The sequence below is a fragment of the Haplochromis burtoni genome, unplaced genomic scaffold (genome assembly GCF_018398535.1).
Source record: "Haplochromis burtoni strain Fernald_Lab_line unplaced genomic scaffold, NCSU_Asbu1 Contig_428, whole genome shotgun sequence".
NCBI lineage: Eukaryota > Metazoa > Chordata > Actinopteri > Cichliformes > Cichlidae > Haplochromis > Haplochromis burtoni.
The window spans coordinates 286,925-306,541 of NW_024582789.1; the positions used below are offsets into that span (position 1 = coordinate 286,925).

General features: G+C 40.9%; 4 protein-coding genes across 4 annotated transcripts; 3 read left to right on the forward strand and 1 right to left on the reverse strand.

Moving 5' to 3' along the window:
- Positions 1-2: 2 nt before the first annotated feature.
- On the forward strand, positions 3-2,047 carry LOC121812082 (NACHT, LRR and PYD domains-containing protein 12-like; the record flags this gene model as incomplete). The annotated part of the gene is made up of 5 exons (XM_042213223.1): positions 3-124; positions 431-604; positions 746-922; positions 1,117-1,290; positions 1,721-2,047. Coding segments are annotated over 5 exons (672 nt in total), but the record flags the coding sequence as incomplete, so codon positions are not given.
- Positions 2,048-2,840: 793 nt separating this feature from the next.
- Positions 2,841-4,667, forward strand: LOC102298398 (ribonuclease inhibitor). Its single transcript, XM_005945540.3, has 4 exons — positions 2,841-3,162; positions 3,304-3,480; positions 3,678-3,851; positions 4,270-4,667. Exons 1-4 carry the CDS (start codon positions 3,044-3,046, stop codon positions 4,292-4,294), a joined length of 495 nt encoding a protein of 164 aa, XP_005945602.1. The 5' UTR covers positions 2,841-3,043; the 3' UTR covers positions 4,295-4,667.
- Positions 4,668-6,957: 2,290 nt separating this feature from the next.
- Positions 6,958-12,043, reverse strand: LOC102297873 (zinc finger protein 615). Its single transcript, XM_005945539.2, has 2 exons — positions 11,959-12,043; positions 6,958-10,103 (listed from the first exon to the last, which is right to left on the reverse strand). Exon 2 carries the CDS (start codon positions 10,038-10,040, stop codon positions 8,994-8,996), a length of 1,047 nt encoding a protein of 348 aa, XP_005945601.1. The 5' UTR covers positions 10,041-10,103; positions 11,959-12,043; the 3' UTR covers positions 6,958-8,993.
- Positions 12,044-12,809: 766 nt separating this feature from the next.
- eif1axb (eukaryotic translation initiation factor 1A X-linked b) lies at positions 12,810-19,497 on the forward strand. The gene is made up of 7 exons (XM_005945537.3): positions 12,810-12,981; positions 13,853-13,936; positions 16,229-16,332; positions 16,510-16,560; positions 16,846-16,927; positions 17,480-17,571; positions 18,258-19,497. The coding sequence occupies exons 1-7, from the start codon at positions 12,966-12,968 to the stop codon at positions 18,261-18,263; spliced, it is 435 nt and encodes a 144-aa protein (XP_005945599.1). The 5' UTR covers positions 12,810-12,965; the 3' UTR covers positions 18,264-19,497.
- The last annotated feature ends 120 nt before the right edge of the window (positions 19,498-19,617 follow it).

The following is a 19,617-nucleotide window of genomic DNA, read 5'->3' on the forward strand; positions in this document are numbered from 1 at the left end:
CCCTGAAGTCCAGACCCTCCCACCTGGTACATCTGGACCTGAGTGGAAACTACCTGAAAGACCCAGGAATGGAGCTGCTGACTGGTGGACTCAAAAGTCACAACTGTAAACTAGAGTTTCTGAAGTCAGTTCATACTTTAAATTCAAAAATTAATAATAATTCTTCCCCCAAGTGTTCAGTGATCAGATTTTCACAAACATATAATTTAATATCTAATATCTCAATATGTTTATGACTAACACTAATGACTATAGATGCGTATTTGAATCTACAAAGAGTCTGAACTCGTCTTTTCCTGCTGAAGATCGAGCCAAATCCAAGCTCATCAATAACATAGTTTGACTCTCAGGCCTGTTTAATAAAAGGTTTGAGATTGTGAACACTAAATGTTCTCAACTAGGAGTTTAAACTGTTTTGTTCTGTGTCCAGTTTGAGTTCATGCAGGTTGTCAGAGACCAGCTGTGATTCTCTGGTCTCTGCGCTCATGTCCAACCCCTCCCATCTGAGAGAGCTCGACCTGAGTGACAATAAGCTGCACGATTCAGGAGTGGAGCTGCTTTGTGTTTTTCTGGAGAGTCCAGATTGTCGACTGGAGGCTCTGAGGTCAGAGTTTTCTTTTATTCTGGTTTCCTGCTTTTCAGTTGATGGTGGTTTGCAGGATTAGGAAATGTTAACACACTTAAAACCTAAAATACGATTTGATTGTAAAATATGTTATTTAGGTGATCTTTATTTTTCATTTAGGTTGAGGATCTGCAGATTGTCATCCTACAGTTGTAGTTTTCTGGTCTCTGCTCTCAAGTCCAACCCCTCATATCTGAAAGAGCTGGACCTGTCTGGAAACAACAAGCTGAAGGATGATGGTGTGCACTACCTGTGTGATTTTCTGGGCAGTCCAGACTGTAGGCTGGAGATTCTAAAGTCAGTCAACATTTTTCTTTTCCACTTCCTCAGTTTGAATCACTGCATCTATTTGCCTTTATTTTCTTGTTTTTTTGCAGTTTTCTAAACTTCTCTATGTTACATTTTCTTCTTCTCTGAACACATTATTATCAAACACCTAACTTTGCGAAGTGGGAGCTTGTTTTTCTAAACCTGTTTTATTTTTTATTCAGCCTGTGGAAATGCAGATTGACGAGGTCCAGCTGCCATCCTCTGGTCTTAGCGTTGAAGTCGAACCCCTCCCATTTGAGAGAGCTGGACATGAGAGAAAACTACTTGAAGGGTTATGACGTGACAGCACTGATTGATCTTCAGAAGAATCCAGACTACAGACTGGAGACGTTCAGGTCAGTAGGAGGTTGTTATTAATCTGCTTGAGCCTCACCAATCAGCCTGTCATAGAAGTCCCCTCCTCATGAGCTCCCCTTTATAGATTCTATGGCCTTTAGGGCACTTTTCTAAATATTCAACATTAAATTTGTCTTGAGTGAAATCTGCTGAGAAAAAAGACTTGAATCCATTGAATTCAAATTTATTTATGTTGCATCAAATCATAACATCAGTCACCTCAAGGCATTTTATGTTGTAAGGTAGCAACCGCTCTGTAATACAAGCATGCAAGTCTTTGAACTCAGCATGCTTAAGGAAACATGAGCGCTGAGGAAGCTGCTATGCTGCTATTTATATTGTGGTTCATGTGCTGCATCAGTGACTGACAGCTGACTGCGTGAGTCTCTGTAAACACTAACTTATCACCTCAATTGTTTCTCTTTTCAGGTGGGAGTCACCGATGCGTAAGTGAACGTATGTCCTCGTGTGCAGAGACACTCTGATTGTGGCCATATTGTTGGGACGTAGACATTCATCCAGCAGCGACTGACAGATGAGTGAGAGGAAGTGTAGATGATTGTCAGCGCTGCAGAGTGGACTGCACCGTTTTCAGAAACCAAACCTTCTACACAGGCTGCGATACACTGGGATCCTTTCTAAAGCGCCTCCGTTAACCCTCTTTGGAAATCCAGTCTGGGATCAAATCCACCGTTTGTACATTTCTTCAAAAGAATATTCAAATCAATTTTATTTATATAACACCAAATCGCAACAACAGTTCCTCATGGTGTTTTATATTGTAAGGTAAAGACCCTACAATAATACAAAGAGAACGGAGAAAACCCCAACAATCAGATGACCCCCTGTGAGCAAACGCTTTGGTGACAGTGGGAAGAAAAACTTACTTTTAACAGGAAGAAACCTCCAGCAGAACCAGGCTCAGGGAGGGGCGGGGTCCCTGAGCACTGTTTATCTTGGCCTATCTCCCACCAACATATATGACTATATTTGTCAATAAATAAACTATTAGCTGCACAAATCCCGCCCAGTAACTCCGGTGCCTTAGTGACTCAATCTCTTCCTGATTGGTGGCATCATTCAAATCCCGCCCAGTAACAGCTGCAGGTCTCAGGACGACGGGGTGACAGTAGACAGATGATGCGATGATTAGAGATGTGATTTTATAGAACGTGTTTGTTGCTGTTGTTTGCATTTAGCTCTGTGATAATGATGGCTGATAAATGTTTACTTATTTCATGGTCTGCGGCCTTTTAAAAACAAAAATCTGATCTGACAGAACCTTTAACTTTAAACAAATTTCCCACGCGTGGGACTAATAAAGGTTATCTTATCTTATGTCAGGTGACTTGGCTGGGATAACAAACTACAATAAACTTAAAATACCAAATCAGCCCGTCACACATCTTGTATGTAGCGTGGTTCAAAACTGACATAACCAGGTCACCTGTCTCAGCTCCGTTAAGGTGGACTGTCCTGTGGTGCTGTGGGGGATGTTTATGACTAACACTAATGACTATAGATGCGTATTTGAATCTACAAAGAGTCTGAACTCGTCTTTTCCTGCTGAAGATCGAGCCAAATCCAAGCTCATCAATAACATAGTTTGACTCTCAGGCCTGTTTAATAAAAGGTTTGAGATTGTGAACACTAAATGTTCTCAACTAGGAGTTTAAACTGTTTTGTTCTGTGTCCAGTTTGAGTTCATGCAGGTTGTCAGAGACCAGCTGTGATTCTCTGGTCTGTGGTCTCATGTCCAACCCCTCCCATCTGAGAGAGCTCGACCTGAGTGACAATAAGCTGCAGGATTCAGGAGTGGAGCTGCTTTGTGTTTTTCTGGAGAGTCCAGATTGTCGACTGGAGGCTCTGAGGTCAGAGTTTTCTTTTATTCTGGTTTCCTGCTTTTCAGTTGATGGTGGTTTGCAGGATTAGGAAATGTTAACACACTTAAAACCTAAAATACGATTTGATTGTAAAATATGTTATTTAGGTGATCTTTATTTTTCATTTAGGTTGAGGATCTGCAGATTGTCATCCTACAGTTGTAGTTTACTGGTCTCTGCTCTCAAGTCCAACCCCTCATATTTGAAAGAGCTGGACCTGTCTGGAAACAACAAGCTGAAGGATTATGGTGTGCACTACCTGTGTGATTTTCTGGCCAGTCCAGACTGTAGGCTGGAGATTCTAAAGTCAGTCAACATTTTTCTTTTCCCCTTCCTCAGTTTGAATCACTGCATCTATTTGCCTTTATTATTTTGTTTTTGCGTTGCAGTTTTCTAAACTTCTCTATGTTAAATTTTCTTCTTCTCTGAACACATTATTATCAAACACCTAACTTTGCGAAGTGGGAGTTTGTTTTTCTAAACCTGTTTTATTTTTTATTCAGCCTGTGGGAATGCAGATTGACGAGGTCCAGCTGCCATCCTCTGGTCTTAGCGTTGAAGTCGAACCCCTCCCATTTGAGAGAGCTGGACATGAGCAACAACTACTTGAAGGGTTATGACGTGACAGCACTGATTATTCTTCAGAAGAATCCAGACTACAGACTGGAGACGTTCAGGTCAGTAGGAGGTTGTTATTAATCTGCTTCAGCCTCACCAATCAGCCTGTCATAGAAGTCCCCTCCTCATGATCTCCCCTTTATAGATTTTATGACCTTCAGGGCACTTTTCTAAATATTCAACATTAAATTTGTCTTGAGTGAAATCTGCTGAGAAAAAAGACTTGAATCCATTGAATTCAAATTTATTTATGTCGCATCAAATCATAACATCAGTCGCCTCAAGGCATTTTATGTTGTAAGGTAGCAACCCCTCTGTAATACAAGCATGCAAGTCTTTGAACTCAGCATGCTTAATAAGGAAACACGAGAGCTGAGGAAGCTACTACGCTGCTCATGTGCTGCATCAGTGACTGACAGCTGACTGCGTGAGTCTCTGTAAACACTAACTTATCACCTCAATTGTTTCTCTTTTCAGGTGGGAGTCACCGATGCGTAAGTGAATGTATGTCCTCGTGTGCAGAGACGCTCTGATTGTGGCCATATTGTTGGGACGTAGACATTCATCCAGCAGCGACTGACAGAAGAGTGAGAGGAAGTGTAGATGATTGTCAGCGCTGCAGAGTGGACTGCACCGTTTTCAGAAACCAAACCTTCTACGCAGGCTGCGATACACTGGGATCCTTTTTAAAGCTCCTCCGTTAACCCTCTTTGGAAATCCAGTCTGGGATCAAACCCACCGTTTGTACATTTCTTCAAAAGAATATTCAAATCAATTTTATTTATATAACACCAAATCGCAACAACAGTTGCCTCATGGTGTTTTATATTGTAAGGTAAAGACCCTACAATAATACAAAGAGAACAGAGAAAACCCCAACAATCAGATGACCCCCTGTGAGCAAACGCTTTGGTGACAGTGGGAAGAAAAACTTACTTTTAACAGGAAGAAACCTCCAGCAGAACCAGGCTCAGGGAGGGGCGGGGTCCCTGAGCACTGTTTATCTTGGCCTATCTCCCACCAACATATATGACTATATTTGTCAATAAATAAACTATTAGCTGCACAAATCCCGCCCAGTAACTCCGGTGCCTTAGTGACTCAATCTCTTCCTGATTGGTGGCATCATTCAAATCCCGCCCAGTAACAGCTGCAGGTCTCAGGACGACGGGGTGACAGTAGACAGATGATGCGATGATTAGAGATGTGATTTTATAGAACGTGTTTGTTGCTGTTGTTTGCATTTAGCTCTGTGATAATGATGGCTGATAAATGTTTACTTATTTCATGGTCTGCGGCCTTTTAAAAACAAAAATCTGATCTGACAGAACCTTTAACTTTAAACAAATTTCCCACGCGTGGGACTAATAAAGGTTATCTTATCTTATGTCAGGTGACTTGGCTGGGATAACAAACTACAATAAACTTAAAATACCAAATCAGCCCGTCACACATCTTGTATGTAGCGTGGTTCAAAACTGACATAACCAGGTCACCTGTCTCAGCTCCGTTAAGGTGGACTGTCCTGTGGTGCTGTGAACTCTGCAGAGCACTACAATACACAAAGTTTACAAACACCAGTATCAGTTTATCAGAAACACCAGTATCTGTACTTTTAAATTTTTTGCCTTTATTGAATAGTGGAGACAGACAGAAAGCAGAGAGACACACAACAAACGGCCACAGGTCAGACTTGAACCCAGGCCACTGCATCTGTACTTTCACTTTCACTGTTTTTTTTACTGTTAAAGCAAAAAATTATCTGCACTCTCCCACCAGAGTAAATTTATTTTTGCAATAAGAATTAAATGTAAACATAATAAGAAAGAAAACAGTATTAGTAGCAGAAATGTGCTCACAGTGCTGCAGTATTTAACAGGGCCCACCTGTTATAAATGCCAAAAGCTGGGTGTGTGGAAGCTTGTTGCTGCCACTGAAAAAACTTGTTTTCCACATCGGTAAGTCATAATTTCAGTTTATGGTTAGAGTTCAAAGTGTTTTTGTTGTCAGTTTATAATTTTCTCAGTGTTTCGAGTCTGAGCCCAACCTGAACTGTAATTTCAAGTTTGATAATAACCTGAAAATTTGACTTACAGATGGAAAAAAGGGAGGAAACATGCATCTTTTTTGTTGATATTGTTGTTGTTTTGTCTTTCACTGATGTTAAATAACCGTTACCACATAGTCACCTACTGACTGTGTTTTATTGTATTACCTCTGACAACCTGTTTTGTGTCTCTTTGTTTCTTGATGCTCGTTTGTGCCTTCAATACAAAAATGTTAAAATACACGAGACAGCCCAGACTCAATAACCCTCATCCACAAATACATTTTTGTAGATGATCAATTTCAGATTAATGGTGCTCCAATGGGACTACACATAGAAAACAGCAGAAAAATGTGCATGGATGTTTAAAAAACCCATCATCAGTAAAGAAAGAACATCTGGTTGCTGTAGGTGGGTTTGGCTGCAAGATAAATCTGTTTTCATTAGATTTAAAGCCATTTTTGATAACATGCATTATTATTGCTGTAAAAATGTGCACAAACAGTCACGAGCAGCTGCTGGATGGAGGAAAATATTATGAGCTCTACCTGATTAACATCTAACCGAAAGAAGAAAATATTTTTCAAAAGCTGCCCACTTTGGCTTCACCTGCTGTGGGGTTGCCAACAGCTCGTTTCCTGTCATCTTTCACCAACATGGTGCTACAGACTAAAGTTAGAAACACAGCTTGCATCTGAAGAGTGCTTGGCCAGTAGCAGAGGCAGCTAGTCCTGTTTGCTGAGGTGATGGAGGAATGAGCCAGTCGAGCTCCAGATGTCACACGAGGCCTCCGTAAACAGGCTGTTAAAAGCTGTTTTTAAAATGGGAAACAACCTTTTTTATGTGAATGCAGCCAAATGTCGACTTTATATTTATCTTTGTAGTTTTTACAGCATTTAAGTGCAAAGCATAAATGTATGTTTACACTACACCTGTCGTTTGAATAAAAGATAATTTCACAGAACGTGAACCTCAGGAGCATTTTATTGTGAAAAGATGCAATATTTAGCTTATGTCAACTGAGATTTGTTGTTTGTTGGCTTTTTGTCTGCTTGTTGCTCTCAATTAATTTTTTTTTATTAAAGAAATGTTTTTAAAAACTTGCAAAATAAAAAACTGTGACACATGAAGCACCTTGTAAACCCCCTTCAGCATAAAAACTCATCCACACTCACTTTACAGAGTAAAAATGTGAACAGAAAACAGCAGCGCTAAGAATCAGTGGCATTTCCCTTTAATGCAATGTTGCAGGCAAAAAATGAAATCACCACAGCAAAGAACAAAAAAGCAAAAAAATTAACACAGCAAACCTGCGATTTCACTGCATTTCAATTAAAAAGAAGAAAAACTAAAACGCTTCATAACACAGCTCGTTGCATCTCTTTTCAGTGTTATGCAGCAAACTCAGTTCATATTCGAATGATTTTCACCTCCTGTAACATAAAACGTACAGTTATGACAGGATGAGTTTAAAATAACATTTGAAAGGTTTCGGCTCCTGCAACGAGTGAGCTCTGTGGCAATTTAATTACACACGGCCGGCTCTTTAAAAGCCACATTTTAGCCTCGAAAAGAGTTTTATGCTTGATTTAGTGTTGATGCATATTTCAGTACAAACTTCACAAACGCAGTTAAGACTGTAACATTTCATTGGTTTCCAATGTGTGGCCAGAGTCCACTAAAAGAGTCCTACATTGAGTATTCAGGGACCATTAATGCTAATTATCTGTATTCCTGTTACACAAAGTTATGTGTATTTTAAAGTTTTTTGGGTCTTTTTAAATATTTGTAGCTTTTTCACCTTGGAAAGCTCCTTCACAAAAGGTATAACACATACTCAACGAAAAAGGCAAATGAACAGCTTTGAATGTGTCTTCTGTCGTAACTTCTTGAGGTCAGCTGACCAGTAATATATAAAAATAACGCACACCAAGTGAAGTGAAAGGTTCAAACTTTTGGCATTTTCCCTCCACAAACAGCTTAAATGTCTTAGTGTTTGGGGTGTTTCCTTTGTTTGCTGGTCCAGAGTGTTTGATCCTTTTATTTTAGCACCTGTAAAAAAAGATCATGTGATGTGACTGAAAGCTTGGGTCTGTTTGTGTCGGCTATATTTTTCTGTAACACTTCATGAAATGGGAGTTACACCTGGAAAGTTTCTGTAATAACGCCTCCAAACAACTGCATTTATGTTTGGAAAATTCAGTTTTAGTCCAAGAGTGCGATTTTTAGAAAACTGCACCAGATTGGCTGTAACCTGCTCTGATGTCTCAAAGTTGGACCGTTGGGCCTTTTTTCTAGCTGACTTTTACCCAGTCTGAAACGTCCCAGTTTAGATATATTCATTTTATTGATGTACAGTAGTAGTTACCTGCTGGTTGTAGGGGGCCATCATAAGTACAGTCCTGCTATTCGTTCAGGGAAGCACCTTGTTTGAGAAAATGAGCGCGTAAACTTAACCCTGAAACACAGCGGCTGCTTCTCTTTGGTGAAGTTTTGATCCACCTTACACAGCGGGAGTGTTTCAGAAACAAGCGTTTAGTCTTCAAAGGATCTTTTATTTTGAAAATGTATCAAATTCTTTATGCTGTTGCTGTCTCTGACTTCCTGACCCAATCGCCTGCTCTGTGCTGCTTAACTTTCTTTTAAAAACAGACTTGAGGCGACCCTGGAAGTCACTTCTGATGGAAGCACAGCTGTGATCATTACGGGTTAACCTGCAAGGTAAGAAGACTAACCTGACTGTGTGTGTGCGCCACAGATATCAGCAACATTTAAAAAAGATGGTTACTGAAGGCTGTGATTAAATGTGTAAAATGTCTTTTAAATAAACACACAGTAGTTAATGGACGCCTGTGCTGATTCTGACCGTTTCCTGGACGTTTTTCTTTGAGACAAGTTTTTTGTCCCGTTTCATCAACTACGATTATCCCTAATTGAAAATAAAGGAAGGGAATTCAAATAATTCTTAGACACTTCTACTTAAACAGTAACATGTTTGGTCATTAACTGCACACACACAAAAAAGGTTTTCTAACTGTTAGGGGGAAAGTTTTTCTGCCCAAAGTTCAGTTCAGATGCATAAAATATGGGATTTGACCCTGACGTCTGTGAGCCGCTTCACTCGAACACGAAGCTAAACGGTGAGTCTGGAGCGTCAGAAGTCGGAGTCGTCTGTCGCCGAGTTATCAGCACCGGCGGAGACTTCAAAAGTCTGCAGGCGGCTTTCATTAGCCTTCTGCTCAGTCATCTTCTTCTTGTTGTGGTTTCTGATGTGCACGCTCAGACCGCGCTCAGTCATTTCGTAGATCTGACACTTGGCGCAGTAGTACGGCGACACCCCGACGTGCCGGAACTGGTCGGCGAGGTACGACACGAGCGTCTTGAAGCCTTTGTTGCAGATGTCACAGCGCGGGATAACACCTGGATGCTCCTTCTCCAGGTGCTTCTTCAGGCCCCACCTGGACCCTTTGAACCCCTTCTTCTCCTCCGTGCCGGCTTCCTCCTCGGCTGCGCAGAGGCGGCAGACGAACACGGCGTCCTGGTTGGCGTGGCGCCTCGTGTGCGCGTCCAGCTCGATCTGAGTGCGGAGCGACTGCTGGCAGGAGTTGCAGAAGAACGTCTTCTTCCCCTCCATGTGGTGCATCTGCTTTAAATGCACCGCCAGCCCAGACGCCCTCTTGAAAAGCTTGCCGGGCGGCGGGCACATCGTGCACACCAGTTTCTTACCTGAGCCCGAGTTCATCTCCATCACGTCGCTGTAATCCTCTCCCAGCGCCAGCACGCTCTTATTGCTCACCGTGAACTCTTCGCTTTTGATCTCCTCTTCCTCGGTTACCAACCTCCTCTTCTGGCTCACCTGAGGTCGCAACCTCGCCGGTCTGGACGGCAGCAGAGCTCCGGGGTTCTCGCTGACCACCGGAGTTTTAACAATCGGCTCTTTCGCTGGGAGCGACCGATCTACGGACATCGTGAACTGGTAACTCTCCCCCTCCTCTTCAGGGTTTGAATACTCGATGACGTAGACGCCGTCATCGTCATCCTCTCCCACGACCTCGTCCTCCGCAGGCAGCGAGCACTCCACCTCGTAGAACACCTTCCCGTCGACGTGCGACTCCTCTTCAGCGATGTGAGTGTCGTCTATTCTCACGACTGTTATCTGGTCCATCCCACCGGCGCCATCCCAGTTTTTGTTTCCGGCCATGACCGAGGATGATGATGCTTTTCCTGCACCTCCGCTTTGAACGGTCGACTGCTTGGAAGCCGCCTGAAAGGAGAAAAATGTATTACATACGCAGCAAACAGATAAAATACTACAGAATGAAGGCATAAAAAGTCTTTCTTAGATATATCAATAAATCAATACCATATACACAGTATTTCCTGACAGTAAATATTGGTTTGTGACTGGCGTCCTCATTCTGCTCGGCGTGGCAGCTCATGAAACAATCCTCCACCTGCATCACATCCTGGTTAGAGAGCAGCTCCATCTCAAAGAGCAGAACAAGGACTAACATCACCCAAGACGGTGAAGTCAAAGTCAGTCTGACCACAGGATCAGAGTCTGGCAGTCACAGCAAAAGCACTCTGATCAGCCTATTGTTGGAAAAACGGGAGACAGGAAGGGCCGATGCAAGTTTGTCAATAGTGAATCAACTTTCAAAATAAGAGCATATGGGAATATGTGGTAGTGAACTGACTGAGATGCTGTCTGAAATTGATAAAACAATAAAAATAAATCTCAAAACACACCTGAGTGGTGTGCTAGCTTGGAACATGCTGGACTCATAACAGATCATTTTGTGTGGAAGAATACTCCTATAATGTGTGAAAGGCCCCTTTATATGAGAGCGCACGCAGAGCCTCAAGGACAAAGTCTGGTTTAGCAGAGAAAGTCGATAACTGCCCTTGTGACACCCCTCATCTCTGACTCGGGGTTTATAGGTAAACTTTCTTCATCCCTCTGGGCAGCCCACCAAAGTCTACGTGTGAAAAACACTTAACATTTATTCATAAATACTAAATATTATCCAAGTTTTATTTTTGTTTGGAGTGACCAGGATGGAAAGACTTAGAAATAAAAAGATCAGAAGGAGAAGAAGTTAGAGACACGAGCCTGAGATGGTTTGGACATGTGCAAAGGAGGAGAAAGGATGTTGAAGATGGAGCTGCAAGGGAGGAGGAAGAGAGGAAGACCTCAGAGAAGAATCATGGATGTAGTGGTGGGATGGAGCAGCTGAAAGATGTAGGTCTGCACGGTGATGGAGCTGAATTTGAGTAAAAGCAGTTCCACTCAGCAGGAAATATATTATTAATTAATGATTAATGAATATTAATATTACATGTCCAGGTATTTGTTCGTAGTTTTTATCTGTACATGCTTGTATGCTACTCATTCATTGATGCAGGTATGCATTAACATATAAATAGACAATAAACAAGAGAATTATTGTTCATAATACAATTATTATATTATTATATACATGTACAATAACTACTTGTATTATTTACAAAATCTGTAATTGTGTTTATTATGTCAAATAATCATTTGTGATTATAGTAAGTATTTTACTGTTTATTTATGTAACTGCACAGCTCTTGCCCATAATTCATGCAATTGCCATTAAGACCATTTTTTCTATTATAATATTTTAATTTTCACATACATGTAGATTATGTTAGCTACTATTATAATTTTTCATTATAATTTTGTATTCCTTTTTTATAAGTGCACGTTTAAATGTTTATTTTGATCATTCCTGTTATAACAAGACTTCCATTCAAAATGTTCTGTTTTAAGTAGAAGTGAGACGTGAGCAGCGATACTTCACATTTTAACGAAACATTTTTTCTCTAATAAATAATCCGCCACGACCTATTTTTCTGCTCAAGTCTTTTCTGTTTATTCTTTTAAATAACAGCAAGAATAGAGTCAACATTCAGCACGACCCTGCTGCCGAAGTCAGCCATCACAACCATTAGCTTAGCAACGAACAGCTAATCAATAGATAGGGGCAGCTCTGAGGTTCAGATTTCTCCACTATGAACTAGTTGGCTCTTTAACATTAAAGGAAAAGAGTTGAACTGCATGCACAAATGTTCAGGTACAGCTAATCGTTCACCTTTAATCGATGCAGATGGTCAGATTTCCTGCAGAAAGCTAGCTGAGCCACAAAAAAGAAAACACACAAAAAGACGTGTGTTTTCTTTCAGGACAAACTAACGAGCTGAAAACACATGTCAGAGCGCCCCCTGGAGCCCTGGATGTACTTTAAAAGTACCAGCAGTCAGCGAAAAACAGTTCAGTAAAATACTGTACAACAGACGATACTGTACGATAAGATACAAGTTACCCTAGAAGGGACTCAGTTACGTGTAAACTAATAAATAAAGTCACATAAAATGAGCTTAACAAGTTAAAATGTCATATAATAATAAATATAAAAAATAAACATTTGTAATTTAGTAAGGAGCTCGGGGTAAATTTAAAAATAACAATTAAATTAAAATGGAATAAAAATGAGTAAAGGAAACAACAGAATAGCCCTCAACATTAAAAAAATCAATAAAAAACTAAAAGAAGATTGGAAATAAAATACAATAAAATTTAATAAAATATCATTTAAAAAAAATCATAATCTAATTCGTGAAGAAGCTCCACAGGTTAAGGTACATGTAAGAAAAATATTGAAATAATGTTTTTATAAAATAAAATAAAACGTAAGAATGTGAATATAAATCAATACATTAATAGCTGAAGAAAATAAAACAGCCACAATAAAAATGTTTTTTAACTGTATGATAATAATGTAAAAATTGAACATAAGCAATAAGAATTACTACTACTACGGTACTTTTACATTTATTAGAGGTGAATTTCGTCACTGTTGCTTCTTTACTGAAAGAAGCGCTTTGTCTCTGTAACAATGCCCTGTTCCAATAAAGTACTGAGGTTTTGAATGTCCTGGTCTGCGCATGCGCACTTCTGATGAGTGATTCGACGCTGAGTAGCTAGCATCTCGTCAGATCTGTGCTTTCTCTGCATTCGCTCACTTCTCGTGAACAGTTATTGTTTAACAGCTGGTCATTTCTACCGAGCGGAACTACCGTGACCGAGGCGTGAAAGAATATGCCCAAAAATAAAGGTAAGGCTAGCGGGAAGCCATCCGTTAGCGACGAGTTTCAGTTGATTGTGTCGGAGCCCGCCGCGGACACACGCAGCTAAAACGTGACACCGACCGGCTGCTGCTAGTTAGCCCCGCGGAGCCTCGTTTACACGACCGTTAGCGTGGTATACGTGATGTTTACCCGCTCTGTTTGGTTCTATGCGGGGTAACTGTGAATTTAGGAGAAATCTAATAAAGTTCTCCTTCTCCGTTAACGATTGAGCTAACCTGATTACTGGTGTAGTCCGCTGCTAACTATTACAGCTAACCAGCTAGCTTTTACCTAGTTACCCCACCTACCCCACCCGGGCCGGCCCGTAATATCCGCCTCCAATTTCCACCAATATTCAGCCCTTTAAAACACCAGAGTGTCTTTATACTGGGTTCTAAACTATTCTCCAGATGGTATTGTAGCGTTTGGACGATGTTACGACCCTTAACATAAAGGTTAGCTCCTGTTTCTGTCCGGTTCCCCTTTCAGAGAGAAGCTCACACAGGCGTTGAAATTAATGCCATCTCTGCTGTGTACCACGATAAAACGCCAGTTTGGATAACTGAAATTGAATCATTCACGTGTACTTAAAACAAGGTGTCAGTGTTGTCTTGTTTAGCAGAAGTTTCTGGTGTTTCTAGTCATTTTTGTTCCGTTGCTAAACAAAAAGCTGCCTTAAGCTTGATTAAATTTAACTCCACTCAAGCCAACCTGATGAAATCTTAGTATTGGTGTTTTTCCATTTAATTGTTGGTTGATTGTTTATGGCGCCAAAATTATTTATATGTACGTTTAAAAAAACAAAACGGTGAAATTGACACAAACCACTAATGTATTTCTGCTTGTTTCTGTTTACAGGTAAAGGAGGTAAAAATCGGCGACGTGGAAAGAACGAAAATGAGTCTGAGAAGAGGGAGCTGGTGTTCAAGGAGGATGGACAGGGTGAGTGTGGGTTCAGTTTATTCTGTTTGTGGGTTAGAAGAGTTGCCTTCACCTCCGAGCTAAGCAAGTATGCAAGTATTGCTTGCACAATATAATGCTGTTCACAGAAAGGAGCGCCTTACAGAAAATTGTCAGGTAAACAAAACACTGACAACATTATAGCACTGAATTTACATGTTCAAAAAGGAGGAGGACGAAGTATAAACTTATTCATAAGGTCTAGGATTAAGTGTCACTGCATGTCCTTAACAAACAGTAATTTAGTGTGTTTGATGTGAGTGGGATGAAGAGTGAACTATTAAGGTTTTAAAGTATGTCTCAGTTAAAATACAGTGTTTCTTCTTATTATGGGAAAATAAAATTGAGTTAACACAAAGGAGAGTGATGAGTAAAATACAAAATAAAATGTAATAAATGTAAAAAAAAAAAAAATTAAACCTTTTAAATGAATGAAACAAAGTGCTGTTTAAAAAGCTGCATATTATTGGATAAGTTGGGTCTGTAGAGTGAGCTCGTTAAATTCAATAAAACAGAATAAAAAGTGCCTCCCTAAAACAAACACATCAAATACTAAAAGTGTAGTGGTCAGTGTATGAAGAAGAAAAGTTATTTAAATAGTAATAATAAAAGTTTGTTCTAGTGTTAGTTTACTGTGTCAGCTGTAAAACAGAGTTACACAGAGCTATGTTTCACTATATTATGTCTCTTTTTCCTTTTTTTTTTTAGCATCTGCAAATAAAAAATGATCTCAATAACTTGAAATCAAAATGAAGACATGATATAAAAATTTTAAATGCTTTGGCGAAACCTGAATATTATCTAAACGTTTAGAAAGTAACAGGATGAATACAAAAAGACAAAAATAAATTTAAGGAGGAAAAAAAATCCCGATTGTAAGTTGGGCACAGTTTTAAGAACTGTAAACGAGTGTCATAGCTCATCGTTCATGTTAGAACTACTTAAATCTCTAAGATTGAAATGTAATCTTTCAGTCTAATCTAATCAGTTTTATCCAAACAAAAAAATGCTTGAAGTTTTCAGTCCTGTGCTTGCATATGTGACAATTATTTGATGGTAAATCAAATATTTGCTTAAAAAATGTCTCGTTAAGCTGTGAGGATTTAAAATATCAGCTGTAGTTGATGAGCAGACAGTCAAAACACACCAGCTGCCCAGCCAACAGCTGCCTCAAGGTGCTTTAAGGTAAAGACCCCACAGCATTAGAAAGAAACCCCAACTTTTACATGACCTACTATAAACAAACATTTGGTGACAGTGGGAAGGAAAAACTCCCTTTTATCAGAAGGAAAGGATTTAAGAGCAGTGATGTTTAGAGCGCTGGATGACTGAGGGGTTTACCGGCTTTACTGGATCTTCAGCTTAGAAGTGTCAGGATCCAGCTGGAGCTGCTCAAAAATTCACTGCTCAAATCCAGATGTAACAACCTTCTGAGGAGCAGGTTTAAAAACAAATTAAAATTTAAAGTTAAACATTGCAATCACTGGATGATCCATCTTGTGTCATTATGCCATTCACAAATATTTATGGCTGGATCCACTCCCTACAGCCTCGGTGCATGTGTCACTGATCCTGCCAGACCTGGATCAGAGAATCAGGGACCTCCTGGACAGTCTGGTGCTATTTGGAAGCATGGGTACAGAACACTTCAGAGGTTCTGATGAAGGTGTGGGTCAGTTCTGCCTTCATCATTCAAGAACTGTTCTGTACCAGGAAGAACCCAAAGCACCAGGATAGGATTGCAGTCATTCTGGAGTGTGTTTCAGGCTTCAGACTCTCACGTCTGTCACATGTGCTCAGTGTGAACAGTTTGTTCAGAAACATGCACAGGAGTGACCTGCAAAGCAGCACGTACTGTTCCTGCTGTTATCTACAGCTTTGTCTAGCTCTGCTCCTGCTGGTGTCCACGCCAAATCTTGGCACTCTGCTGGGAGACTCTGCAAACTTTCCTGTAACCGCAGGCATGGAGATCCTGAAGGATCTGGACTGCACGGGCAACCATCAGTAGCCGGGACACTAACTAAAAGCAAAACTAGAGAAAAATCAGTCAGAAGAGAGGAAGAGCGAGCAGTCTGTGGGCACCACCTGCTATTCCCTTTGTGGGGGTTGTCTTGTTGTCTCATCCAGTGCATCTGTCACTTTCATTTGCACCAAGGCAGCTGAAATAGATTCATAATGGTTTATTCCTCCTATTCTGAACAGTGTACGAGCCCTTTATTACAGGCGAGTATATCACGGGTTGATTTAAGCTTCCTTTGCTCTCTTGTGTCTCAGAATACGCTCAGGTGATTAAAATGTTGGGGAACGGACGTCTGGAGGCGATGTGCTTCGATGGAACCAAGCGGCTTTGCCACATCAGAGGAAAACTCCGGAAAAAGGTAGGAATGACCCGAGCACCTTCTGTCGCCTTCTCCCACCATCACACACAGAGGAAACTCTGTGGTGTGACGCCGCGTCAGCATTTTCTCAGGCAGCCGCCGTCAGCGTGTGTGCGGGTCACAAAGTGCAGCGTGACCCTGTGCCACTCATCCCTGCTTTGTTTTGTTTTCCTCCAGGTCTGGATTAACACGTCGGACATCATCCTGGTCGGGCTGAGGGATTATCAGGTGTGTTGGTGGCTCACACAGGCTTCAGATCAGACCACTAATACTGTTGTCAGTCACTGAGAGGGCACCGTGAAGCTTTAACAGCCTGAATTACTTTTCCTAAACTTATTTGTGTTTTATCAGTAGAGATGTTGATGTTTATGATGGCCACAAATAACAGAAAACTGCTCACAGTTGTGTTTACATGGAGAGTCCTACCTACGGGGCTCTGTAGGGGGGCTTAGTTAAAAAATCTTAAGTTACTGTGATCAGTAACACAAACTTCAACCCCAACTTCTGTTCCAGGACAACAAAGCTGACGTCATCCTTAAGTACAACGCAGACGAGGCTCGCAGTTTGAAAGCGTACGGAGAGCTGCCAGAGCACGGTGAGTTACGCTGCACGTGTCACATTAACGAGGCGGTTTTTTAAAAACTTGCTGTGTTAATGTTACTGCAGCTGGTTGTCTGGTGTCTGTTTTACTTCCATGAACTTCCACAAACATTATTGTGTCAGACCTGTAGGTGAAGTAGGATTCTGTTTTCCTGCAAATCCAAGGTGGAAAATAGTTGCAGGTTTTGATCAGCAGAGGGCCTCATTGCACATCACAAACATACTGAATTTTGGGACTGAGCAAAGTAGCAGCACCGTGGTGATGACCCGACCAACTGCAGGAAAACAATAGAGGAAGCGTTAGGGCTACCCGGTTAGCCATGCATGAACTTTCAAAATAAAAGTTCAAGGTTTCTCCACTAATGAATCACGTGCAAGGTGGAGAAGTGGTGACAGTCTCATTTCCAAACTGCTCCCTGATGGTGATGGTGATCATTCAGAGCATCTATAACTGCACAGTGCGACCCTGTGGCGTGATTAGATTCACTCTGGGGTCGGCGTGAGTACTCGTGAGATGTTTCTGATGCATTTTCTGTTTCATCTGCAGCCAAAATCAACGAGACAGACACATTTGGACCTGGAGACGACGATGAGATTCAGTTTGATGACATTGCAGATGACGATGAGGACATTGATGATGTAAGTTGGCGTAATTGAACAATATTTTTTTTATATATTCTAAGTACCTGAATTTAATTCTTCACAGGAGTGGATTATAATCCCAAAAGTAGTCTTGAAGCCAGTACAACACCTTGAATTAAACACAAAGAACTAGCAGCATAATTTTACTTTCTTCTTTTAGTTCTAAATCTCCATCAGTGGCCTTATTTTCTGAGACACAGTGGAGCTTTGCTTGCTCTTAAACAAGTTTGGTCTTGGAGCTTGTGTCATCAAAAAAGTTGTGGTGGTCACATTTTATTGCATTTTATAGACAAAAAGCTTATAAATCATAATTGGTCGTATTTAAGTTCATTTCTGATTTAAAACAATAAAAAAAAAAGAGGAGATGTGAGGATGGTTCTGACGAGACAGTTTAGCTGAGCGAGCCTGGGCGTAAACTTGTTTTTAAGTGACTTTGGAGTCTTGCACCTTCTAACAGCCTTATATTGGCTTTTTTTCACATGTGTTTTAGATTAATGCATTTGAGAGATTTTCTAGATATTTGATGATCCTCACCATCTTCGGTTGCACTTTAACCCCCAACATGATATAAACTGTAGAAGTAGTTTGTTTGGTCCAAATATGGTGGATAACTAAACTGCGTGCACGCTGGGATCAGATTGTGCAGAACAAACTCAAATAATGTTTCCTCTTCCTCTTTGCAGATCTAAAATCCTGCCACTGGAGGGAGAAGGTGGGATTTTGTTAGAGATGCTCCGATTGGGATCTTTCGAGCCGAACACAGCGCACCGAAAATAATTATTTTTATTAAGATCAGCCTATGCCAGTCCAATACAGTTTATTAATATACAGTATGTTTAATCCAGCTTGTTTATCATCAGTAGACATCTTTGTTGTTTGGAGAACTTTAAGTGCATTTCACACAGGGGAGATCACCATCAGTACTTTGATTTATTAGACAAGACGCTGCTTTAGAGACTGTCTCAGTTATCAGACGGAGACCACTGAGGATGATGATTATGAAGATGATGATGACGCCGACAGTTTGCTTTCCCCACCTTTGTGGAGAATCTGAGCTGATCGACTGCATCATACGTGTAAGGTGAACATCTGGAGCATTTCTAGATTTTTACCCTTTGCTTCCAGCTGCAACAGAAAAAGGCAAATCTGCCATCTCAGTTTTGATTTTTTGTTTCCTCCTTAATTTTACACACAGCTGCGCAGAAAACACACTCATTGTCTCATGACTGCAAAATATCTCACACCTAGTGCATGTCATCTTTTAAAAATGTATTTATATTCATTTCACACTGTGGAATTTACAAACGAGTACAGAATCTCTGGATTCGCCAATAAAAACATTAACTAGTTTGTGTTTTTCCTCCTTGATCGTTTATCGTTGTTTGTTGATGGCAGAAAGAATGCGTTGACCTCCACGGTGGCTTTTTGCTCCCTTTCCTTTACGCCCTGCCTGCTCACATAAGCTCGTATTTTTAGTTTAAACCCAGGCTGAATGAAGGCAATCCTGCTCCCCTAAAATCAAAAGAAGACTCAGATGTATTTCTCTGTTTACTTCCCTCATTTGTCTTTCTGTTGTTGTTTCCTTGTCCTCTCTTTGAACTCTTTGCTGCTCGCAATTCCGGTCGCTAGACCAGCGGTTCCCAAACGTTCCCCTTGCAGACATCCCCACCAGTTAAACCAGTAAAACCTCACAGCACAGCCATTTATCATCGCATAGAACCTCTAGAAAAATCAGTGATTTATATCTGCAGCATATTATATCTATTTCCCCTCCTCGCAGTCCCCGAGGAGGCCCAGCACCTCAGTTTGGGAACCACTGCTCTAGCCGACGTGGGGCCTGTTGCTGTTGTAACTGAATTAATAAAAAATTAAAATGTACTATGATGTTTGAAGGCTGGGTTTCCAATAAAGATCTTAACTCCACTGACCTGGCATCGTGGTTTTTGGGCGCCTAACGCACTTCCTGTGCCGGTCTGATGGTGGCAGCAGGACAGATAAACTGACCTTGTGCTCTTGGGCACTTTAAGCTGAGAACATTGAGGG